This window comes from Muntiacus reevesi, chromosome 1, assembly GCF_963930625.1.
Source record: "Muntiacus reevesi chromosome 1, mMunRee1.1, whole genome shotgun sequence".
In the NCBI taxonomy this organism is placed as follows: Eukaryota; Metazoa; Chordata; class Mammalia; order Artiodactyla; family Cervidae; genus Muntiacus; species Muntiacus reevesi.
Window position 1 is genome coordinate 271,683,972 of NC_089249.1, and position 18,326 is coordinate 271,702,297.

The window sequence follows — 18,326 nt, forward strand, 5'->3', positions numbered from 1 at the left end:
CTTTCTGTAATTCATATGCATTCTTTTTATTTATTTTTGACTGTTATTCATTGTGAACTGAAGGACTATAGAACTGAGAGGCAGGGAAAATCTTTGCCTAAATTTACCTTTTCCTTCTGTTCTCTTAGCGAGCACTCAATAACAAGCCCTTCTAAATCAGAACACAGAGAAAATTAGATTTGCTTTGAAACCTATTCAACATTTCCGTCCCTGCCCCCTGCCCCCCGCAACAGAGATGTATGGGCTTTATTCAGGTATCATTATCTGAGAACCCAGATCCTTTGCTTTGCACATTTCAAATCACACTCAAGTTCTGTAGCAAATTTTGCATGGGGTTCACTTCCTCTGGTTGTTGAAAAGTTTCCCTCAGCCCACCCCATTTACACCAGTTAACACAAGACTCAAAGCGCGAATCTATGGGAACAACCCTCTGATTTACCTCCAACTTTGGAATTGTATGCAACTCCGACCCCACACTTGTGATTATTTGCTTGCATTGCAATTTCTCCTGCACATCTGGTCCCATGTCTGAGGATGAGAAAATAGAATTTGTAAAATGTAAATGAGGGCAAACATTGGTTTTGCATGCAAATCGACGGTCCATGGATATACTAACTAACTTTTTGTCAGCCTCGTTGCCAGTTTTTAATCCCATCAGTGTTAGATGATGTGTAGATAAGTGAAGGGAATAAGTACTGGAGCCCAAGTATATGAGTTTAAATTCTAGCTTCTGCCACTAACTAGTGATATGACCTTGGATAAGTGACTGGTCCTCCAAAAGCTGTGGCATCCCATGAAACACTAAGTATGCAGAACACTTAGAACAGTGGCTGGGATGCAGAAAAAACCAGGAAGTGTTAGCTATTAATACTTACTATGAGCATCTCTGACACTCTCAGAAACCACCTGAAAGAAGTGGTTTTGATCCCATGCTTTTTGGGGTTGAGGTGACCCCTTCCCTTCCCCCTCACTAGTGGCTTCCTTGGATTAGGTTAATCTGGACCAGTCTTAGGGGGATATGTAGAACAGAGTTCCCTCTCAAGCCCTCCTCTCCTCCTCTAACCATACACCAGACTAAAATATCCGAAGGTTTCCTGGTCCAAGAGGGTTTTGAAATTTTTAACAAGGCACTCCAGGCTATTTGGGATGCCAGGGTGCTCCTGCAACTCTAACTGGGACCAGAAGTCTGAACAAGACTAGTCTTGCAACCAGACAATGAGGGTAATTTACGACTTCAGAGCATTTGTGGGGAAAAGAAAATCCATCTCTTAAACAGACCAAAGTCTTCTGTTAAAGTGTCATTTCTGAAATTCTAGAGAGAGTGATTATCTTTTCCTGTCACCTTCCTGACCTCAGGAAGGTCAATAAGTTGAGGGCACTTTAATGTGAACTTGGTTGCTTCATGACTTTATTCCATTGTGAAAACTCCCAGGAGCAGCCTGAAGGCTGTGGATGCCTTTGCAGGAGCTGCTGACCACATATGCTGACACAGAGGGAAAAAGAGCAAGGGTTAGGTCTGAGCAAATGTCAGCCAGCTCCTTCTGCTTAGTGCTCTATTGGGCATCTATTAATTTAGCCAGATGAAATACAAAAATTCTTAATTGACTGGTCTTTTAAAATAAACCTACTTCACTTTTCTTTTTATTTCAACAAAAATTTCAGACTATTTTTCTAGCTATATAACATGTATGGCAAGGATATTTTAACAAGTGCTATGGTAGTCTTTAAATTACCTTCTGAAATAATTTTTTAAAAATCAATTTGTTTAAATGCCAGTTACAACCATTGTTCTAAGATAACAGAGGGTGCTTTTACCCCAGAGGCTGATTTAAGGGAAGAAAGCCATAGGTCTAAAAAGAATGACATTGAAGCACTTTGATAAAGTCCTCTTTTTCTCAAGGTACAGAGGTGAGAAGTGAGGGTAAGAGGAGGGAAAGATATCAATTCCTATTTGTACATGATCCTACATTTTTTAAAGAAAATAGCCCTTAGTATGTAAAGAGAGATAAATAATAGGTAGTGTCACGGTGCTTCATTTTTAGGACAGAGGTATTGTGCTGGAGATGTCTGCTCACAGGTTGATTCCATAAGTTCTATCTATCCACCTGGAGACTTTGCTATCTTGGGCCCAGTCTTCCATTTTGTATGAACAGAAATTCAGGTGGTGGTGACTTCTGGTAGCATATTTCTCAAAGGATGGCAGCTGAATTTTCCCTTCTACAAAGGCAGAGAGGGCTAAGCCCCCAAAGAAGCATAAGATGCCTTCTTCATGTTCAATATGCACACATTTTGCAGAGAATGGATGTATTGGTCGGAACAGCTTCAGTTGCAAGTGAGAGAACCCTAACTTGAAAATTAAGTAAAATGATTACTAGCAGGAGTTACCTGCACTTTGAAGATTTTGTTATTTAGTGATGCCTCTCTTGATTTGCAGAGGAGAATTCAAATGCAGCTTTTATTAACTTCATTTACATAGTAATAAAGAACAGCAGCAACACAGATAGTTTGGAGAGATAAAGCCCTTGGAACTGGGAGATAATAGGTCTCTAACTGCTACGAAGGCCAAGACAAAATGGGGCAATTCATTTTCTAAACCTAGGGGATTTATTTCTGACACTATGCTGGAAGGGTAACTAACTCTTATTTTTTATTATGCCTTTTGATAAATGATGGGGATGTTAGTTTTTTGGTTGATAATCAAGAGGACCCTGAGAGATAGTTGCTTTTTGTGTAATTTTCAAATAGCAAATTCTGAATTGGCTCAGAAAATTGACTTGTCTCTGCTTCTGCTCTTATCAGATGATATTATTCTTGTCATGCTTTTTTTCTCACTGAAAGGAGTTCTACCTTAGTTGCTAAATGAGAAGCCTTAATCATCATCATCATAGTACATGCTTAACTTGTTCTATGTACCAGACACTATCCAAGTCAATTATGTGTATAAACCTATTTAATCCCCACAAATCCCCAATGAAATAGGTACCATCATTATCTCTTTGGTTGTTGTTCGGTCGCTCAGTGGTGTCTGACTCTTTGCGCCCCCATGGACTGCAGCACCCCAGGCTCCCCTGTCCTTTACCATCTCCCAGAGTTTGCTCAAACGCAAGTCTGTTGAGTCGATGATGCCATCCAACCATCTCGTCCTCTGTCATCCCCTTCTCCTCCTGCCTTTAGTCTTTCCCAGCATCAGGGTCTTTTCTAATATGTCAGCTCTTCGCATCTGGTGGCCCAAAGTATTGGAGCTTCAGCATCAGTCCTTCTAGTGAATATTAAGGACTGATTTCCTTTAGGATTGAGTGGTTTGATCTCCTTGCAGTCCAAGGGACTCTCAAGAGTCTTCTCCAACATGACAGTTCAAAAGCATCTGTTCTTTGCTGTGGCCTTGTCTATGATCCAACTCTCACATCCATACAGGACCACTGGAAAAACCATGGTTTTGACTATACAGACCTTTGTCAGCAAAGTAGTGTCCCTGCCTTTTAATATGCTGTGTAGGTTGGTCATAACTTTTCGTCCAAGGAGCGAGTGTCTTTTACTATCATGGCTGAAGTCACCACCTGCCGTGATTGTGGAGCCCAAGAAAATAAAAATCTGTCACAGTAGATGATGAAACTAGTCACAAAGAAGTTAAATAATTTGCTCACGGTCATTCAGCTATTAAGTGAAAGGTCTTAGATTTGATCTAAATCTAACTGCAAAGTCTGTGCTCCCAAGTGTTTGGCTATGCTACCCAAATCCTATACTGTGTGCATGGTCCATGGTCTGCTATGCTCTGGAAGCTCACAGTTTTCAGGCACAAATTAAATAAAATTGTATAGGCTGCTACCTTGGGGCCTTTGAAACTCTGCGAATGGGCTATCATCAGTACCATGAGTGGCAAGTCCCTTTTGTTTGGCAGGGGGAAAGGAGGATACCTGAGTTCCCATTATCACAAGTACAAAATTCCAAGGATATCATTTCACCAGGTATTCGCCTATCTTGCGTCTGCCACACAAATCATCACCCACATTGGATCCTGGACCAGAGCCAAGGCACACTGCCCAGGAAGGAGGCTGGGCTGACACCTCCAGCTAACTGTCTCCGCAGCTGAACCCATGTGGGTGGGAGCAAATTTCCCTCTTAGTCTTGACCAAGGGAAAGGAATGAGAGTTGTCACTTCTAGCTCATTCTAGAAAGAGTGCCCTTTTCTTCTTAGCACTTATTACCCATTTCCTTAGGTAGTTTATTTTAGGAGTGTAGGTAAACAGGGACCTTGTCACCTTTTTGGGGGACAAAATTAAAAAAAAATAGAGACAGAGTGAGGTGAGTGACTTTCTCAAAGCCGTCCTCCTTTCTGGTAATTGGCAAAGCTCTCACTACCAGCCAGGCTAACTTTGCAAGGTCCTGCTGTAAAAGGATGGATGTTCCTCCTGGTCCCACACTGCCCTCACTCAGAAATATGGCTGAATATTTGTCTGGGGGAGTCCTGCTCTAAGTTTCTGAGACATCCCACTTTCCTCCAAGGGGGCCCCCCTCATGGTTCCTATTGTGTAGTTACTGGAATATTCTAACCTCTAGGGCTGCTTGTGGTTTACCCCTCTAAAAGATAAATGCTAAAGGAAATAAGTGGTACTGAAGGAAAGCAAATGGTACCTCCCGAAGCCTCCCCTTCCCCGCCGAGGGAAGAAATATACACCCAGAAGTTGAAGCCAAGTCCTTGAGCTCCAGACTCCCTTCCTGGGGTTTGTTGGCCTTCTGGAGGAGGACAGTCCAATATAACTGCTTTAGGTCAACATTACCGCACCAGCCACATGGAAATTCTGAGATAATAAGGGAGAAACTGGGAGGGAAGGTGAAAGCGAGAAAGAGAGAGAACTGATGGACCCAAGTTGGATACTAATCCAAGAGGGAGGAAGAAAGGAACGGGAAGTACATTATATGACAGCCGTGGGAGCTTTTCCCTGATTGATCTTTCCATCCCCTCTTGTGGCAGTGCTCCTTTTGCCTTGACTTTCTCCTCTTTTGGTGTAAGTTTCTTTTGGGTGAAGCAAATGAAGAGGAAAAAGTGAAATGTCTCCTTCAAGTCTGTGAGAGATGTCTTTATGCACAAAGATGAGTTTTCCCATGTGCATGGACACGAGGCTGTGTGCCTAGAAGGTAAAGTTCCTTTGGAGCTAACAAAAAGGTTAAAATGTCTCTTGCCTTTGGGTCTTCATTTGCTTCGTTGCTTTGCCAAGTCTGGCTCTTAGCCTCTCTTATCACCCTGTGGATACTATGGGGAGTTAACTTAGGAGTCAGAAGATGTCCTTTGCCTCTTCCTTTTAGCGTTAAAATACTCAGAAGAAAACTGGAACAGGCTAATTAGCCCAATGCCCTGGAGACTGTGTTGGATTTGAGGGCCAAACCTTAAGGTATATTTCTCTTGTCTGGTGTCTTGCCATGCTTTTCTGAGGGAACTAGTGAGCGTGGTTGTGGCTACCATAGGAAGTCATAGGGATTTGTTATTTTGGCCATCTGGATTTCTCTTCGTGGCTAGCAACAAGCATGTTGCTAATAGTGAAAGATTCACAGAGGAACTAGGTGCAATGGTGATGGAGTGAATATTTTTATTCTTTAATGCTTTGGACTGCAAGTAAATCAAACCAATCAATCCTAGAGGAAAACAGCCCTGAGTATTCATTGGAAGAACTGTTGCTGAAGCTGAGGCTCGAATAAATACTTTGCCACCTGTTGGACAGCTGACTTGTTGGAAAAGACCCTGATGCTGAGAAAGACTGAAGGCAAAAGGAGAAAGGGGCAGCAGAGGATGAGATGGTTAGACAGCATCATCAGCTCAATGGATGTGAGTCTCAGCAAGCTCTGGGAGCCTGGTGTGCTGCAGTCCATGGGATCTCAAAGAGTCAAACACAATTTAGTGACTGAACAACAGCAACAAATGTCCCAAAGATTTCTTCTAAAGTCATAGCTATTCAGTAACATTTGGAGGGGTACATTTCATAGTATAAGAAGAAAGTTTAATTGAAATATAGTCCCGTAAGCCAAAAGGAATGTAAAAATAGGAGCTTCTGTTTCCTGTTTTATTTTTTTTTTTATACTTTTTAGTTTTATTTTTTACTGTGCTAAAACATACATAACAAAATTTATGATTTTAACCATTTTTAAGCTTACAGCTCTGTAGTGTTGTTTTTTTTTTTTTAATTTTTATTTTTCAGTGGGTTTTGTCATACATTGATATGAATCAGCCGTAGAGTTACACGAATTCCCCATCCCGGTCTCCCATCCCACCTCCCTCTCCACCCGATTCCTCTGGATCTTCCCAGCCCAACAGGCCCGAGCACTTGACTCATGCCTCCCACCTGGGCTGGTGGTCTGTTTCACCACAGATAATATACATGCATAATACATGTTTCCTGTTTTAAAAGCAACAAAATGTTGTTGTATGGATGGTGTACATGAGCATTTTCTGAGAGCAAAAATGTGGATCATATTTATAGTGTAATTTTCTCAAATAAGAGGAAAGCATTTTAAAGCACTTACCCCCACCCCCAAATCCACATTTACTTACTTGTTCTCATTTGTGGGATCATATCGGGGAAATGGATCATGGTCATTATCGTTAAAATCATAGCTGGCCTCTGGATCCTAAAGAGAAAGCAAAAATAACACTGTAGCATCAAAAAAAAAAACCCAAAAAAACCCCACAAAAAACAAAAAAACAGTGCTTTCCAAATCTTCTTCAGTTCAGTTTAGTTCAGTCGTTCAGTCATGTCTGACTCTTTGTGACCCCAGGAACTGCAGCACGCCAGGCCTCCCTGTCCATCACCAACTCCTGGAGTCCACCCAAACCCATGTCCATTGAGTCAGTGATGCCATCCCAACCATCTCACCCTTTGTCGTCCCCTTCTCCTCCTGCCTTCAATCCTTCCCAGCATCAGGGTCTTTTCCAATGAGTCAGCTGTTTGCATCAGGTGGCCAAAGTATTGGAGTTTCAACTTCAACATCAGTCCTTCTACCCCTGTCCTAAGAACTGGCTGTGGGGTGGGGCTCAGGTCTACAGTGAGCTCCTTCAGGCACCCCAGTTACACTAAATAGACTTCAAACAGACTGCTCTTCTTTGGATTTCTCTGCCGCCGATGCTTAGTCACTCAGTCATGTCCAACTCTTTGTGACCCCATGGACTGTAGCCTGCCAGGCTCCTCTCTCCATGGGATTCTCCAGGCAAGGATACTGGAGTGGATTGCCATTCCCTCCTCCAATAAAAAAAGCTGAGTGCCGAAGAACTGATGATCTTGAATTGTGGTGCTGGAGAAGACTCCTAAGAGTCCCTTGGACTGCAAGGAGATCCAACCACCTTTTAATAATTGTGTCACCACTCCTGCTGTTCTTTATGTTTCTCTGTCTTAATAATTGCTCATCTTTTTCATCTCTTCTTTTCCACTCCGTTTTCTTTGCTGTTTAGCTTTGGAACGTTGGTTGAGTAGAAAGGCTGGGATAAAGATAGTGGGTAGTATTCAAGATAAAACACGGATCTTTAAATCAAGACCTGAAATATTTTTAATTCATTAGTTTGCCTGTGCTGGGTCTTAGGTGTGGCTCATTGGATCATCGATCTGTGTTGCGGCATGTAAGATCTTTTAACTGTGGCCTGTGGAATATTCAGTTGTAGCATTCGAGCTCTTAGTTGTGGCATGTGGGATCTATTATAGTTCCTTGACTAGGGATCGAACTCAGGACCCCTGCTTTGGGTGCATGGAGTCTTATCCACGGGACCATCAGGGAAGTCCCCTAAAGACCTAAAATATTATGGAGAACTTCATAAACAAGTAAATAATTGACTTACTTTCCATTTTTGGTAAACTTTTCTCAGTTTGTCATTTTTGCACTATCAAGTACATGCTTTGATTTGCATGGATGGAGTCACATTCATATAACTTCACAATGTGAGAGCTATTGACCCACAGGGAATGTGAGGAGGATGGCTGTGAAAATGATCTCAGATGTGAGGCTTGATCTGATTGCTTTCATGTCCCCCAGTACTGAGTGGCATAGAATTTGAATGGCTTTTTAATAATCTAGCCAGTGTTAGTGCCTCCTCCAACCCCAACACACATAACTTTTATACAGTCCTCAGCTTCAGTGAATTCTTTCAATGTCTAGTGATACAAAAAAAAAGAAAGAAAGAAAGAAAAAAAGAAAGAAATTTATGTGCACTGGCAGGGGGGTGAGGGAAGTAGCCAAAGCTTGTCTCATCAATCCCAGGGCTCACTCAGAGCACCTCCTGCTTGAGGGAAGTGAAGCCCTAACTGTATGTCTGTATAGGCAGCACCCTAAGCTGCAGGAATAGGAGGGCTTAGACTCACATAGTTGGCATAGATGTCTGTGTGATTCCACTCCAAGCCATCATCCAGTACAGTGATAACAACACCTTTGCCTGTGATGCCTTTTTGCCAAACAGGTATCACATGGAGATCCAGCTTGGGCAGGGTTGCAGTCATCCTTGTATCTTGCTGGTAAAAAAGAACAAAGAAGCATTGGTAAAATCATAATCTGCTTGCTGCACAATGAGAACTGAAGCTCCAGTCTTGAGACCCATCTTTCTTTTTCCTGGGGTCATTCTATTCTTTAGAAGCAGGCAATGAGGTGAAATAAAAGACAGAGTTGAGGGGAGGACCAAGCGAATCATCATAGTTCTGCTCTTTTTCCAGTTGTTCCGATGGAAAAATCACTGGAAAAGATGAATCACCCTGTGCCCCTTGTCTTTGAGCTCTGTGGCTTTGAAGAAGTTTATCCCTAAGTTGCTTTCATTTATAATTACATGCTCAAGCTTTTCATCTACCGAAGCTTTATTTGCTGCCCCAACTTTCCATCTCCCCCAAATCCTAAACCTCTACTGCCACACTGAACATACTGTATTTTGTCTGGTTCAGTTACTCATGGATATTTTTTTTAATAACTTTTCTAAAAGAAAAATCAGAACTTGGATACCCACAAGGCTGTGGTATTACCAGGACTTGAAATTGAACTGCCTGTTTCCAAGTATGAGTGATTTAGAGAGTCAGTATCTGTGGGAGGTGATTTAGGATTTTTTTTTTCAGGTAACTTTTCTGAGAGTTACAGTATGTAGGGCTGTAGGGAAGAGAAATTGGACAGCAAAGGAATACAGATATGAGCACATCCCCAAGCATTCAAGAGAGATGCATTAGAAGAGAGCCGGGTTTTTAACTGAATGGATCAACAGGAAACTTACAAACGACAACAATCAGAAGTATCAATGAATGCATTGCCCCCTGGCTGATGCCCATCAGAAAGAGGAGGAGCAAAACCAGAATTTTCTAGGCCAACATGAAGCTGAGTCCCAGGAGGCTGGAACTGCACACAGATGTTGGCCAAAGCCAGAGAAGGATTCTATGTCAGTGAGAGGAACAATCGGAGTCTGGCTGTTAAGAGTATGGCCTCTGGAGATATGAACTATGGCCCCACCACAAGAATCATGTGATTCTTGCCAATATGTCTGTTTTTTCATCTGTTAAAAGGGAATACTTATTATATGAATAACACAATGTTGCGTGAGAACTAAATGAGTTAATTCATGTCAAACAGTTAGGATAGTATTAATATTTGGCACATGGTAGATGCACAAGTGTTAATGAGTATCTTCTGCAGTGAGCAAGTATCGCTTAGGTTAGGAGAGTTTCAAGAAGAATTGATCTTTCCCTGCAACAAGGATATCTAGGCCTCAGTTTATGGTCCTCATGAAATTTTATCTTTTACAATATTCTCAACAATAAGCACGTCTGTTCACCTGTGTTAACACAGTAGAGGCTTAATGTGAAAACAGAAGGGGGAGCACTCTGCAGGCAGGCAGGCAGGAGCATGTATAGTTTCTCCACTCACAGCCCACATTCCAGTAAGGATTTGGTAACTGTCTTAAAGGTAGACTAAGTGTGTGTTAGTTGCTCAGTCATGTCCAGCTCTCTGCGACCCCATGGACTGCAGCTTGGCAGGCTCCTCTGTCCATGGGATTCTCCAGGCAAGAATACTGGAGTGGGTTGCCATTTCCTTCTCCAGGGGATCTTCCTGACCCAGGGATCACTGCAGGCAAATTCTTTACTGTCTGAGCCATCAGGGAAGCCCCTTAAAGGTAGAACTGGTTTGCAAGTCTAGACATTCACAGATAGATGCCTTTTGTCTTTCCTCATGTTCCTTCCTTTAGCTTGGTTCAGAGATTCTCACCTGGGAGCATGTAAGAATTGTCATTCAGAGCTGTATATACTGAATCACGTTCACTGTCCTCTTTGGGTGATTTAAAGAGTTCTCAGAAGTAACTGTGAGCAGGTCTGATTTTTGCCATGAATACTGTTTTTGCAACCCTACCTTGCAAGACCCAGTTCTTCTGTACTTATTCCAGATAAACGTAAGGAGACTTCCTCTTGTAGAAGCTAAAGATCTGTGTTTTCAGACGTTCTCACACAGCCAAACAGAAGATCCAGATCATGGGAGGTCCCATTCACCCTGATCTCCAGGTAACACAGCCCTGAACTGAATTATCTGTTACTTAAAAATATCTGTTTTTCAGAGACAACAAGTAACCCAGGGCCTACACAGTCCTCATGCAGGTACTTACCAAGTACCACTGCTGATTCCACATCGGATCGTTGAAGAGATCCAGAGCTGAGTCTCTTAGGATGGAGCGTTTACTCCTCTCTTTTTCATACTGTTGTTCTGCCCATATCACCTACCAGGAGTTTTACGGCAAGAAAATCAACAGTTAAACAGCCACCTCTGGAGTAATCATCTTCCTTTAACTAGCTCTAGGATTCTCTCCATCAGTGTTTTCACTTGACTGCAGTTCACACTGGCAGCTCAGTGAGAATAAGGGGTTACCCACTGGGGAGATGACCATTTCCTCTATTATAGTAAAGTGTGCCTTTACGAGGAGGAGAAGTAGTCAGTGAAGTGATGGTTCCCTCAAATTATTGACACTGTGATTCCAGTGGAAGTAAAAGTTCAGCCTGCTTTCATCAGCAAATGGACCATAATACCCATTTTTATATTGAGGTTCCAAGGTTCCGTAGCTGAAAATTTGTCCGTTTGCATGGAATGAGTCAACAGGCTAAGAGATCTCAGAGACTGCTGTTATGTTGCTCATACACCTTAATTTCTCTTTCTTTATTCACAAAAATAGAAATTGCAGATGTGATAAAAGATGGAAAAGGTGCTGCATCTTTGCAGATTCAAAATTCTGGCTCCCCTGTGCTTCAACCTTCTGCTTAAGAATATTTAATATGAGAAACAGATCTGGGATGATGGATGAGCCCTACTGACCATGCACACTTATCATTAATTTCGTTTCATGTATTATGCAAGGAGATCTGACAATACAAAAATTACCTTTCCAACATTTATAGCATAATCCTATTATACTTGAGGCCCCAAGAGGTGAGGGACTGCCTTGTGGTTATATTCATTATGAGATACTACCGTGCTCTGATTCTGCTAAGCAACATAACTGTTTCCTACCCAAAACATATCCTCTCCTTCGTACACATGATGATAGTCCAGTGTGTGATAGGATATTGCTAATGTGAGAACACTAATGAGTCAGCTCCAAAAATAAAAACTGAAAAATAATTTGCAACTAAAGGATAAAACCATCTAGCAAGACCATCCTGAATTTCCAATTAGAAAACATACTGCAAACCTATTATAAACATTGGGAGGGACTTGAGTGTTGGAAATCAGTCACTATAATTTATTTTTAAAGTGCCTGTTTTCTCAAGCTTTATTGTTTTGGCTTAAAATACCTCAATGCTTTGAATATACTGCCTGCCATCTGAATTGGTCTTTGGAAGCTGGCTGCTAGGGAACAAGTACTAATCTTTGAGGGAGAGAGTCACTTACAGATTTCATTAACAGACTTACAGATAGCATATTGGTGCACTTCAGAGTGCTAATTTGGAAGAATATTATCCCTATCAAAAAAAGAGCAATAAAATGAAAATCAAGAGCATTTTTTAAAAAGTGGAATCAAAGAAGAGGCACTCTAGCATCTGATCGGGTAAACAATCAATTGGTGGAAACAGAGTTATGATTAATGTCATTAACTCTGAATCCCATATTAGTGTCTGTAAGAGCAGACCAAATGGAAGAGAGCAAATTGGTAGCATCCTTCTATTGTATATATAGTAAGTATCATGTACTTAATGGTAAATAATCCTTTTGGGATTTAATGCCCTTTGAAAAGGGCATTAAAAAGCATCTAGTCCAGTCTTCCACTTCAAGCTTCAATGGGTTCTAGAATTTTTCCTGAAATTAAATTATTCTGGGGATAACTTTCATAGGATTATATAGACTCTTTTCTAATGAAGTTATGCTGGAGAGTAAATTCTTAGCTCTTCTTCACTATGTTTTGAGATTATCCCCCAAGTCAATTACTAAGGAATTACAAATCAATTATCTAAAGAATAGAACTGGGCCATCTGTTCATTTTAGTGAGATACTTTGAATAACAACAGTTAGATCTGCTTTACTCTATCCAGTTTTCTCCTGTGAAGATGAGAAGGGAGGTCAGTGTGACTTCCTTGTACATTAATGTCAGGCATGAATTTAGCAGACAAGGAAATATTTCTCTTGTTTTTTTTGCCCAAAGAGTAAGCCTAGATAGAGTACTGGAAGTTGTCCTACTTTCAGAGCCCGTATACAATTAGCCATCTGCCTTGGAACAGTGAAAGGAAGAGTTTATTGGACAAGAAACGTTTAAAATGATGTTAAGGGCCTCTGCTTAGGTCTGTCACTTCTAGCCATTTACTTGAAAAAAAGCCAGCAATGGATGCTTAGGAGCTGTGGGTTGCTGTCCATGGTCCTGATGTAACGTCTTGATCTGGGTTTGGTTGCTGCTTTCATGTTGGAACACTGGTAACCCAGGCCCAGTCATTTCCTACTCTCATAATTTGTCTTCTTTTTCTTCTTCTTTTAAAAATTCTATCTTATGCATAACAAAGTAGCAAATTATATTACAGCGATTGTGATTCCCACGAACTTTCAGCAATTTTAGCCCTGTTCTGTCATTTTTACTTTTCTTTATGGGAAGTTGAAAGTGTATGTTTTATCTCTCACAAAACTTTCATAATTCTTGGGAATGTCCTAGACAACAGAAATCATGTATGCAGATATCAGGCTCCCCAGGATAAATTTTCATCAGTATGGCATATTCTTGAGAAAAGGCAACACTGTGTATATAACAATACTTCAAATTTTTATTTCATATCAGCATTTCTATTGATGTTTATGACCTCAAAAACAGACTTCAAAAAGACCCTGAGGGATGGGATGGGGAGGGAGGTGGGAGGGGGGGTTCTGGATGGGGAATACATGTACACCCGTGGCTGATTCATGTCAATGTAAGGCAAAAACCACTACAATATTGTAATTAGCCTCCCATTAAAATAAATAAATTAATTTAAAAAAGCAAAAGGTACATTAGATATACATGAAATTAGCCCCACACTTTACCTATATTCATTCTAGACTTTTCCTGCTGGTACCTAATCATTGACTATGTATACAAACCAGAATAAAAGGAGATCAAATACTCTGGGTCAGATAATACAATACTTATGGAAACATTTGCCTCCTGAAGACATGGATTTAAAACTCTCTCAGAAACACTAGTTCCCTATATAACCAAACCAGATAGAAACAGCAGAATGTATTTTCAGATAACACTGAAATGTTATTAAGAGCAGACTTTCTGTATTATATTTGTTTGGCATCATTACACTGGATATCAAAATGCTTGGTACATAGATAGGCATATAACAAAAGGCTGTTGATTGATTGTATTGTCAAACAGTTCATTAGTGCTGCCACTTGATTCTCAGTATTCATTTTCATGCTCTTATACTGAATTTGTGAACTGGTATTATATAGTTCATGTGTGTGTGTGTGTGTGTGTGTGTATACACACATATAATGTAGTCAACCAATTAGATTCAGTTATTGTTATGTGCATTTATAACCCTATGGAAATGATAAGAAACACGACAGATAAATAATTGTGAAAACAAGAAAAAAGAATAATATTTGCTTTTGTTCTTGTTAGCAAGCACAAAGAAGAAGCAGATAAGTCAGGTTACTGGTTTAAAAAGACAAATGCACAACACTTACACGATCATCATCGGATAATCTCTTAGTGATGTGAAAGGCACTCCTTCGAGACCTCCGAGGATGGTTTCTGTGTTTGAATAAGTAGTGATTTTCAAGTGATCCAATCTATAAAAGAAAAAATTAAAATAAAAATCCTCTTTCCAAAATAAGTGTGTATGGGTCAGATTGAAACCCAGCTAACTTGCAAACAGGCAATTTTTATTAAGTGCATTTCTTGTACTTGAAGGTAACCTTTTTCTTGATGAGGAAGGCACTGTTAGAAGCCTTCCTTTGCTTCTTAGTCTGTTCAGTGAGATGAGCTTCCCAATATTATCCCTTGGGGTCACAGCATTCTTAAAGGCTGATGATGCTTCTGTCTTTTATATTTCAGAGAAACCACATTTTCTTTTCTAGGTGATGTTATTGTGTAGCTAGACATTTCTAAAAAATATACTCACTCTATAAAATGTATCATGTCAGAATGATAATATGTAGAAAGCAGGCAAACTCTTTGGTACTATACTTGTGTAGTGCCACACTCAGCTAGAACAATTTGTTGTTATAAAATATAGTGATTGAATCCATAGCGATGATTGTTATAAGCTACTAGGAATGACTATTTGACTTTCCAGTAGTTCAAAGCTTTGAGGAAGAAGCCAGGATGCTACATTTAGCACAGGTATTCTACCTTAGAGTGTGTAAATTTCTCTAGATGACTATCAATACATTTGGTATCGATACAAATGGTCCCTTTAGAGCTAAGTTCATTATTCTTTTAAGATAATTTCCCTTTATTCCAGATAGTACTTAATTTGAACCTACTAAATTCTGTAGATGCCCTGTATTTTTTTTTTTAATTGAGACCAGCAATTGACAAGGGGTTATTTCAGAAGAATTACTTTCTTTAAAGTGATGTTTCTCATCACCTAGAGGGTTTTTTTTCACAGAGATGCTTAGGTCCTGCTCCAAGCCTGAACCTCTGGGAGTGAATCTGCTCTAAGCTTTACGTGGAGTTGGGGAGAGAGAAAAGCAGCCTTGAGGAAAGCTCACCAGCACTTAGCTCTGTTTCTGCTATCAGTGGTTTTGCCTCTTGTCACCCCCTCCCTATCCTAGCTTTATCTTGAGGCCTTAAGAAGTTCAACATGGTGATGCATCTAAGTGTAAACAAAGAAAGAAAAGAAACAGAACCAGGAAAGCACCGTCAGTCTCTTATAAGGAATTATTATTTTTAAAACATTTATTAGTAATGTCATTTAACTGGAAATATGTGTATGCAAGTCATGTGCAACTCTAGGTAGGTTTTCCCCACTCTTTGCTAAACTTTCTTGTGACTATGCCTTCCTTGAAGATCCTACCAACAGTACTGGTTTACTGTTATTTATTTGTTTATTGGGACTTGTGATTTTATTTTATTTTATTTTTGGGGGGGACTTGTGATTTTAAAAAGCAGTTCCCACAATGAATGGTCTGGGTTTGGGTGAATGTCTGAGGCTAATAGATGAGAAAAAGAAGAGGGAGTTATTTTTTGCTCTCTCCTCCAGTCTCCTTCCACACAGTTACCAATGCTATTTAGCTTCAGTCCAAGGATTAAGTTCCCAGATTTTTTTTTTTTTTCCCTTCACAGGACTCACAAGATGTCCATGGTGCCCATAGTACCCACCAGTACAATTCTACCCACTACTCACTCTTTTTAGACTCCAAGAATTCCTTGCAATTTCCTGACTTCTAAGTAAGCCACTTTCTTTCTATCTCCCTGTTTCCCCACAAGCCATTTCCTATGCCTTGGGTGCCTTCCCCAGTCTCATCATGTTCCCACCTTTGACTCTTCTTACTGAACCCTGTGCAAATGTTTCCTCCTTGGATTGTCTTCTTTTCCCCCTTCCCAATTCCCTTCCATCTTCAATCTTTCAATCAACAAGTATTGAGACTGCAGCAACAGTTTCTGTTGCTATACCAATTACTTGCAATTGCAATCATTTATTTTAAAACCAGTCTCTAGACTCTTGGTTCCTTGAAGGTTTCTTTTCCTCCTACTATTTCTTAGCCCCCAATACGGAGCCTAGCACAGAACAAGGACTTGGCAAAAGCAAAACTATTGGTCTGCTACTGGTACACAGAGAAGAGAAGTCAATATGGGCATTGACTTTCGTGCTGGGCATTTCAGGCAGTTTGGCTCATACAGTTGGAGCATGAAGCCTCTGGCAAGGAAAGGCACATTCTCTAGAGGATTTCAATCTATGGAATCGCAACGCCCACACGGATTACTCATCCCTGACTTCAACCGCATCTCTACCACCACCTCTAGAAAAAACGCGCCAAAATGTTTTACAACTCCCTCCTCCCCCATTTCGACGAACAAGTTACAAGGCAAGAAATAAGGGCTTGATTCTGAGCCAAGGGAAAGGAAAGCTTCCATGAGAACTCACAGCCCCCTACAAAATGGCTCGACGCCCGTACCCCCTAGCTATCTATTAACCCAGTCCTCACTTGAACGGGCAACAGTTTCTCCCCACCACCCCCCCCCCCACCCCACACACAAATGGAAACCCCTGGGAAGCTAAAACACATCTGGCTGAGGAACAAGAAAGAAATCCTTTCCCCACCGTCACTTCGGCAGCCAGCCTGACCCTGAAGGGGAACTGACCGAGCAAAGTTGTGAAGCTCGGACTTTGCAAGTTTCCAGTGAGAGTCCGGAGCTTGCAGTAGAGGGCTGGAGAGTTGGTCCCATGCCTCTCACCCACCTCATCTACCACTCCGCAACCCCCAAGCCCCGGGTTGTGAATTGAGGCCACTGGCACTCTCCAGAGAGAGCCGAGCCGTGAGCGTATCTGAGAAGGCTGCAGCGAACATCTCCAAGCCTACTTGGCCCCTTGCAGCAGGACTTGGATCTGATGCTGCCATATTGAAAAGAAGGAAACAGCCGACTCCTGACGCAGACCTGCTGAGACCCAGGGGGACAGAGCGCACTGCCTCTCACCTGCCCTGGCGCTGGTTGGGACGAGCCTGCATGCATCTCAAGTTGCGTGAACGACAGTGGAGGGATTTTTGTGCCAAACCGCGCGGGAAACGGATTTCAATTCCAGAACGGACAACAGCCGAGACTAAGCTGTACCCAGCTGCAGCGGCTGGGTTCTGCCTGGCTGCGCCCAGCCCAAACAATAAATAATGCAAGGCTTCTCCAAGCTCGCCAGGGGCGAGAGCCGGAAAAGCTCCTGCTCTTTGCCACTGGGCTCAGGAGAGTGCAACGTGGGACTCCCACTTGGGAGATGGCGCTCCAGTCCCTCCAGTCCCCTCGGGCCCCAGAAAGTTTCTTGAAAGTGCAGACTCTTACCTGACCCAAAAGGTCATAGCCTAGCTCCTGGGCTATCGCCGAGGCTGCCTCAGGTCCCCCGGGGATCTCCGCCGCCCATTCATTCACAAACTGCCTCTTCGCTTTGACACTGTTCATTGCACACCAAGCGCAAAAGATAGTGAAAGCAGTGCACTGCAGACTCCAGGCTCTCCGCTCCATCGCTCTCGCTCCGGCTCGCACCCAAGTGGGGAGGGAGGGGGAGCGAGGAGCACGCCAGAGAAGCCAGAAACGAGCACCCCTTCCACTGCGGGGCTCGGGCCACTTTCGCTCCGGCTTGGTTTGCGATGAGATTAGAGACGCGCAGGAGACGCTGGGCGGTGGCGAGCGCTCAGTGCAGCGTTTCGGTCTCCCTGCCGAGTGGAGCCCCAGCCCTTCCGAGGAGGAATGGAAATGAGTGTTTACACGTCAAATCTACGAAAGCCATCTCTTGACGTCAGATCTACCTGGACTGAGATCTGGATGGTATTCCCGGCGGGGTGGAGAAGCTGCTAAAATAAGCAGCGAGGGATTAAGAAAAGGAAGAAACACTTGCTGGTATTGGTTAAGTCGACTCCCTTTCTAACTGTAAATTTTGCAGCCGCGAGAAACACCTTCACTTCTCTTTGAGAAGTGCCCCCCGTTTGAATATAACTACCAAGAATCAAAGACCTGGAGCGCAGCACACTTCCCGTCCCTTTTATCCCTTTTGTCCATTTTCTTGATCTTTGCTTGACTATCTCCTGTGTGGGGGAAGGGAGAGGGGAGGATTTTTATAACGACTCTGTGGTTATCAGCACCTGCTGTGAAGAACAGGGCCTTTCTGTTTTTCAAATGGGACGGAGGCTGGGAAGACAGAGCCCAGAAGGGAAGC

General features: G+C 42.1%; 1 protein-coding gene across 1 annotated transcript in view; it reads right to left on the reverse strand.

Moving 5' to 3' along the window:
* PCSK1 (proprotein convertase subtilisin/kexin type 1) overlaps positions 1-17,635 on the reverse strand; it is a 39,956-nt gene extending 22,321 nt beyond the window's left edge. Inside the window, exons 1-6 of the mRNA XM_065936857.1 lie at positions 17,456-17,635; positions 14,146-14,250; positions 10,604-10,714; positions 8,340-8,486; positions 6,545-6,621; positions 440-528 (exon numbers count right to left, since the gene is read on the reverse strand). Coding sequence (XP_065792929.1) covers positions 440-528; positions 6,545-6,621; positions 8,340-8,486; positions 10,604-10,714; positions 14,146-14,250; positions 17,456-17,635 — 709 coding nt within the window. The remainder of the gene's footprint in view (positions 1-439; positions 529-6,544; positions 6,622-8,339; positions 8,487-10,603; positions 10,715-14,145; positions 14,251-17,455) is intronic.
* Positions 17,636-18,326: the final 691 nt, after the last annotated feature.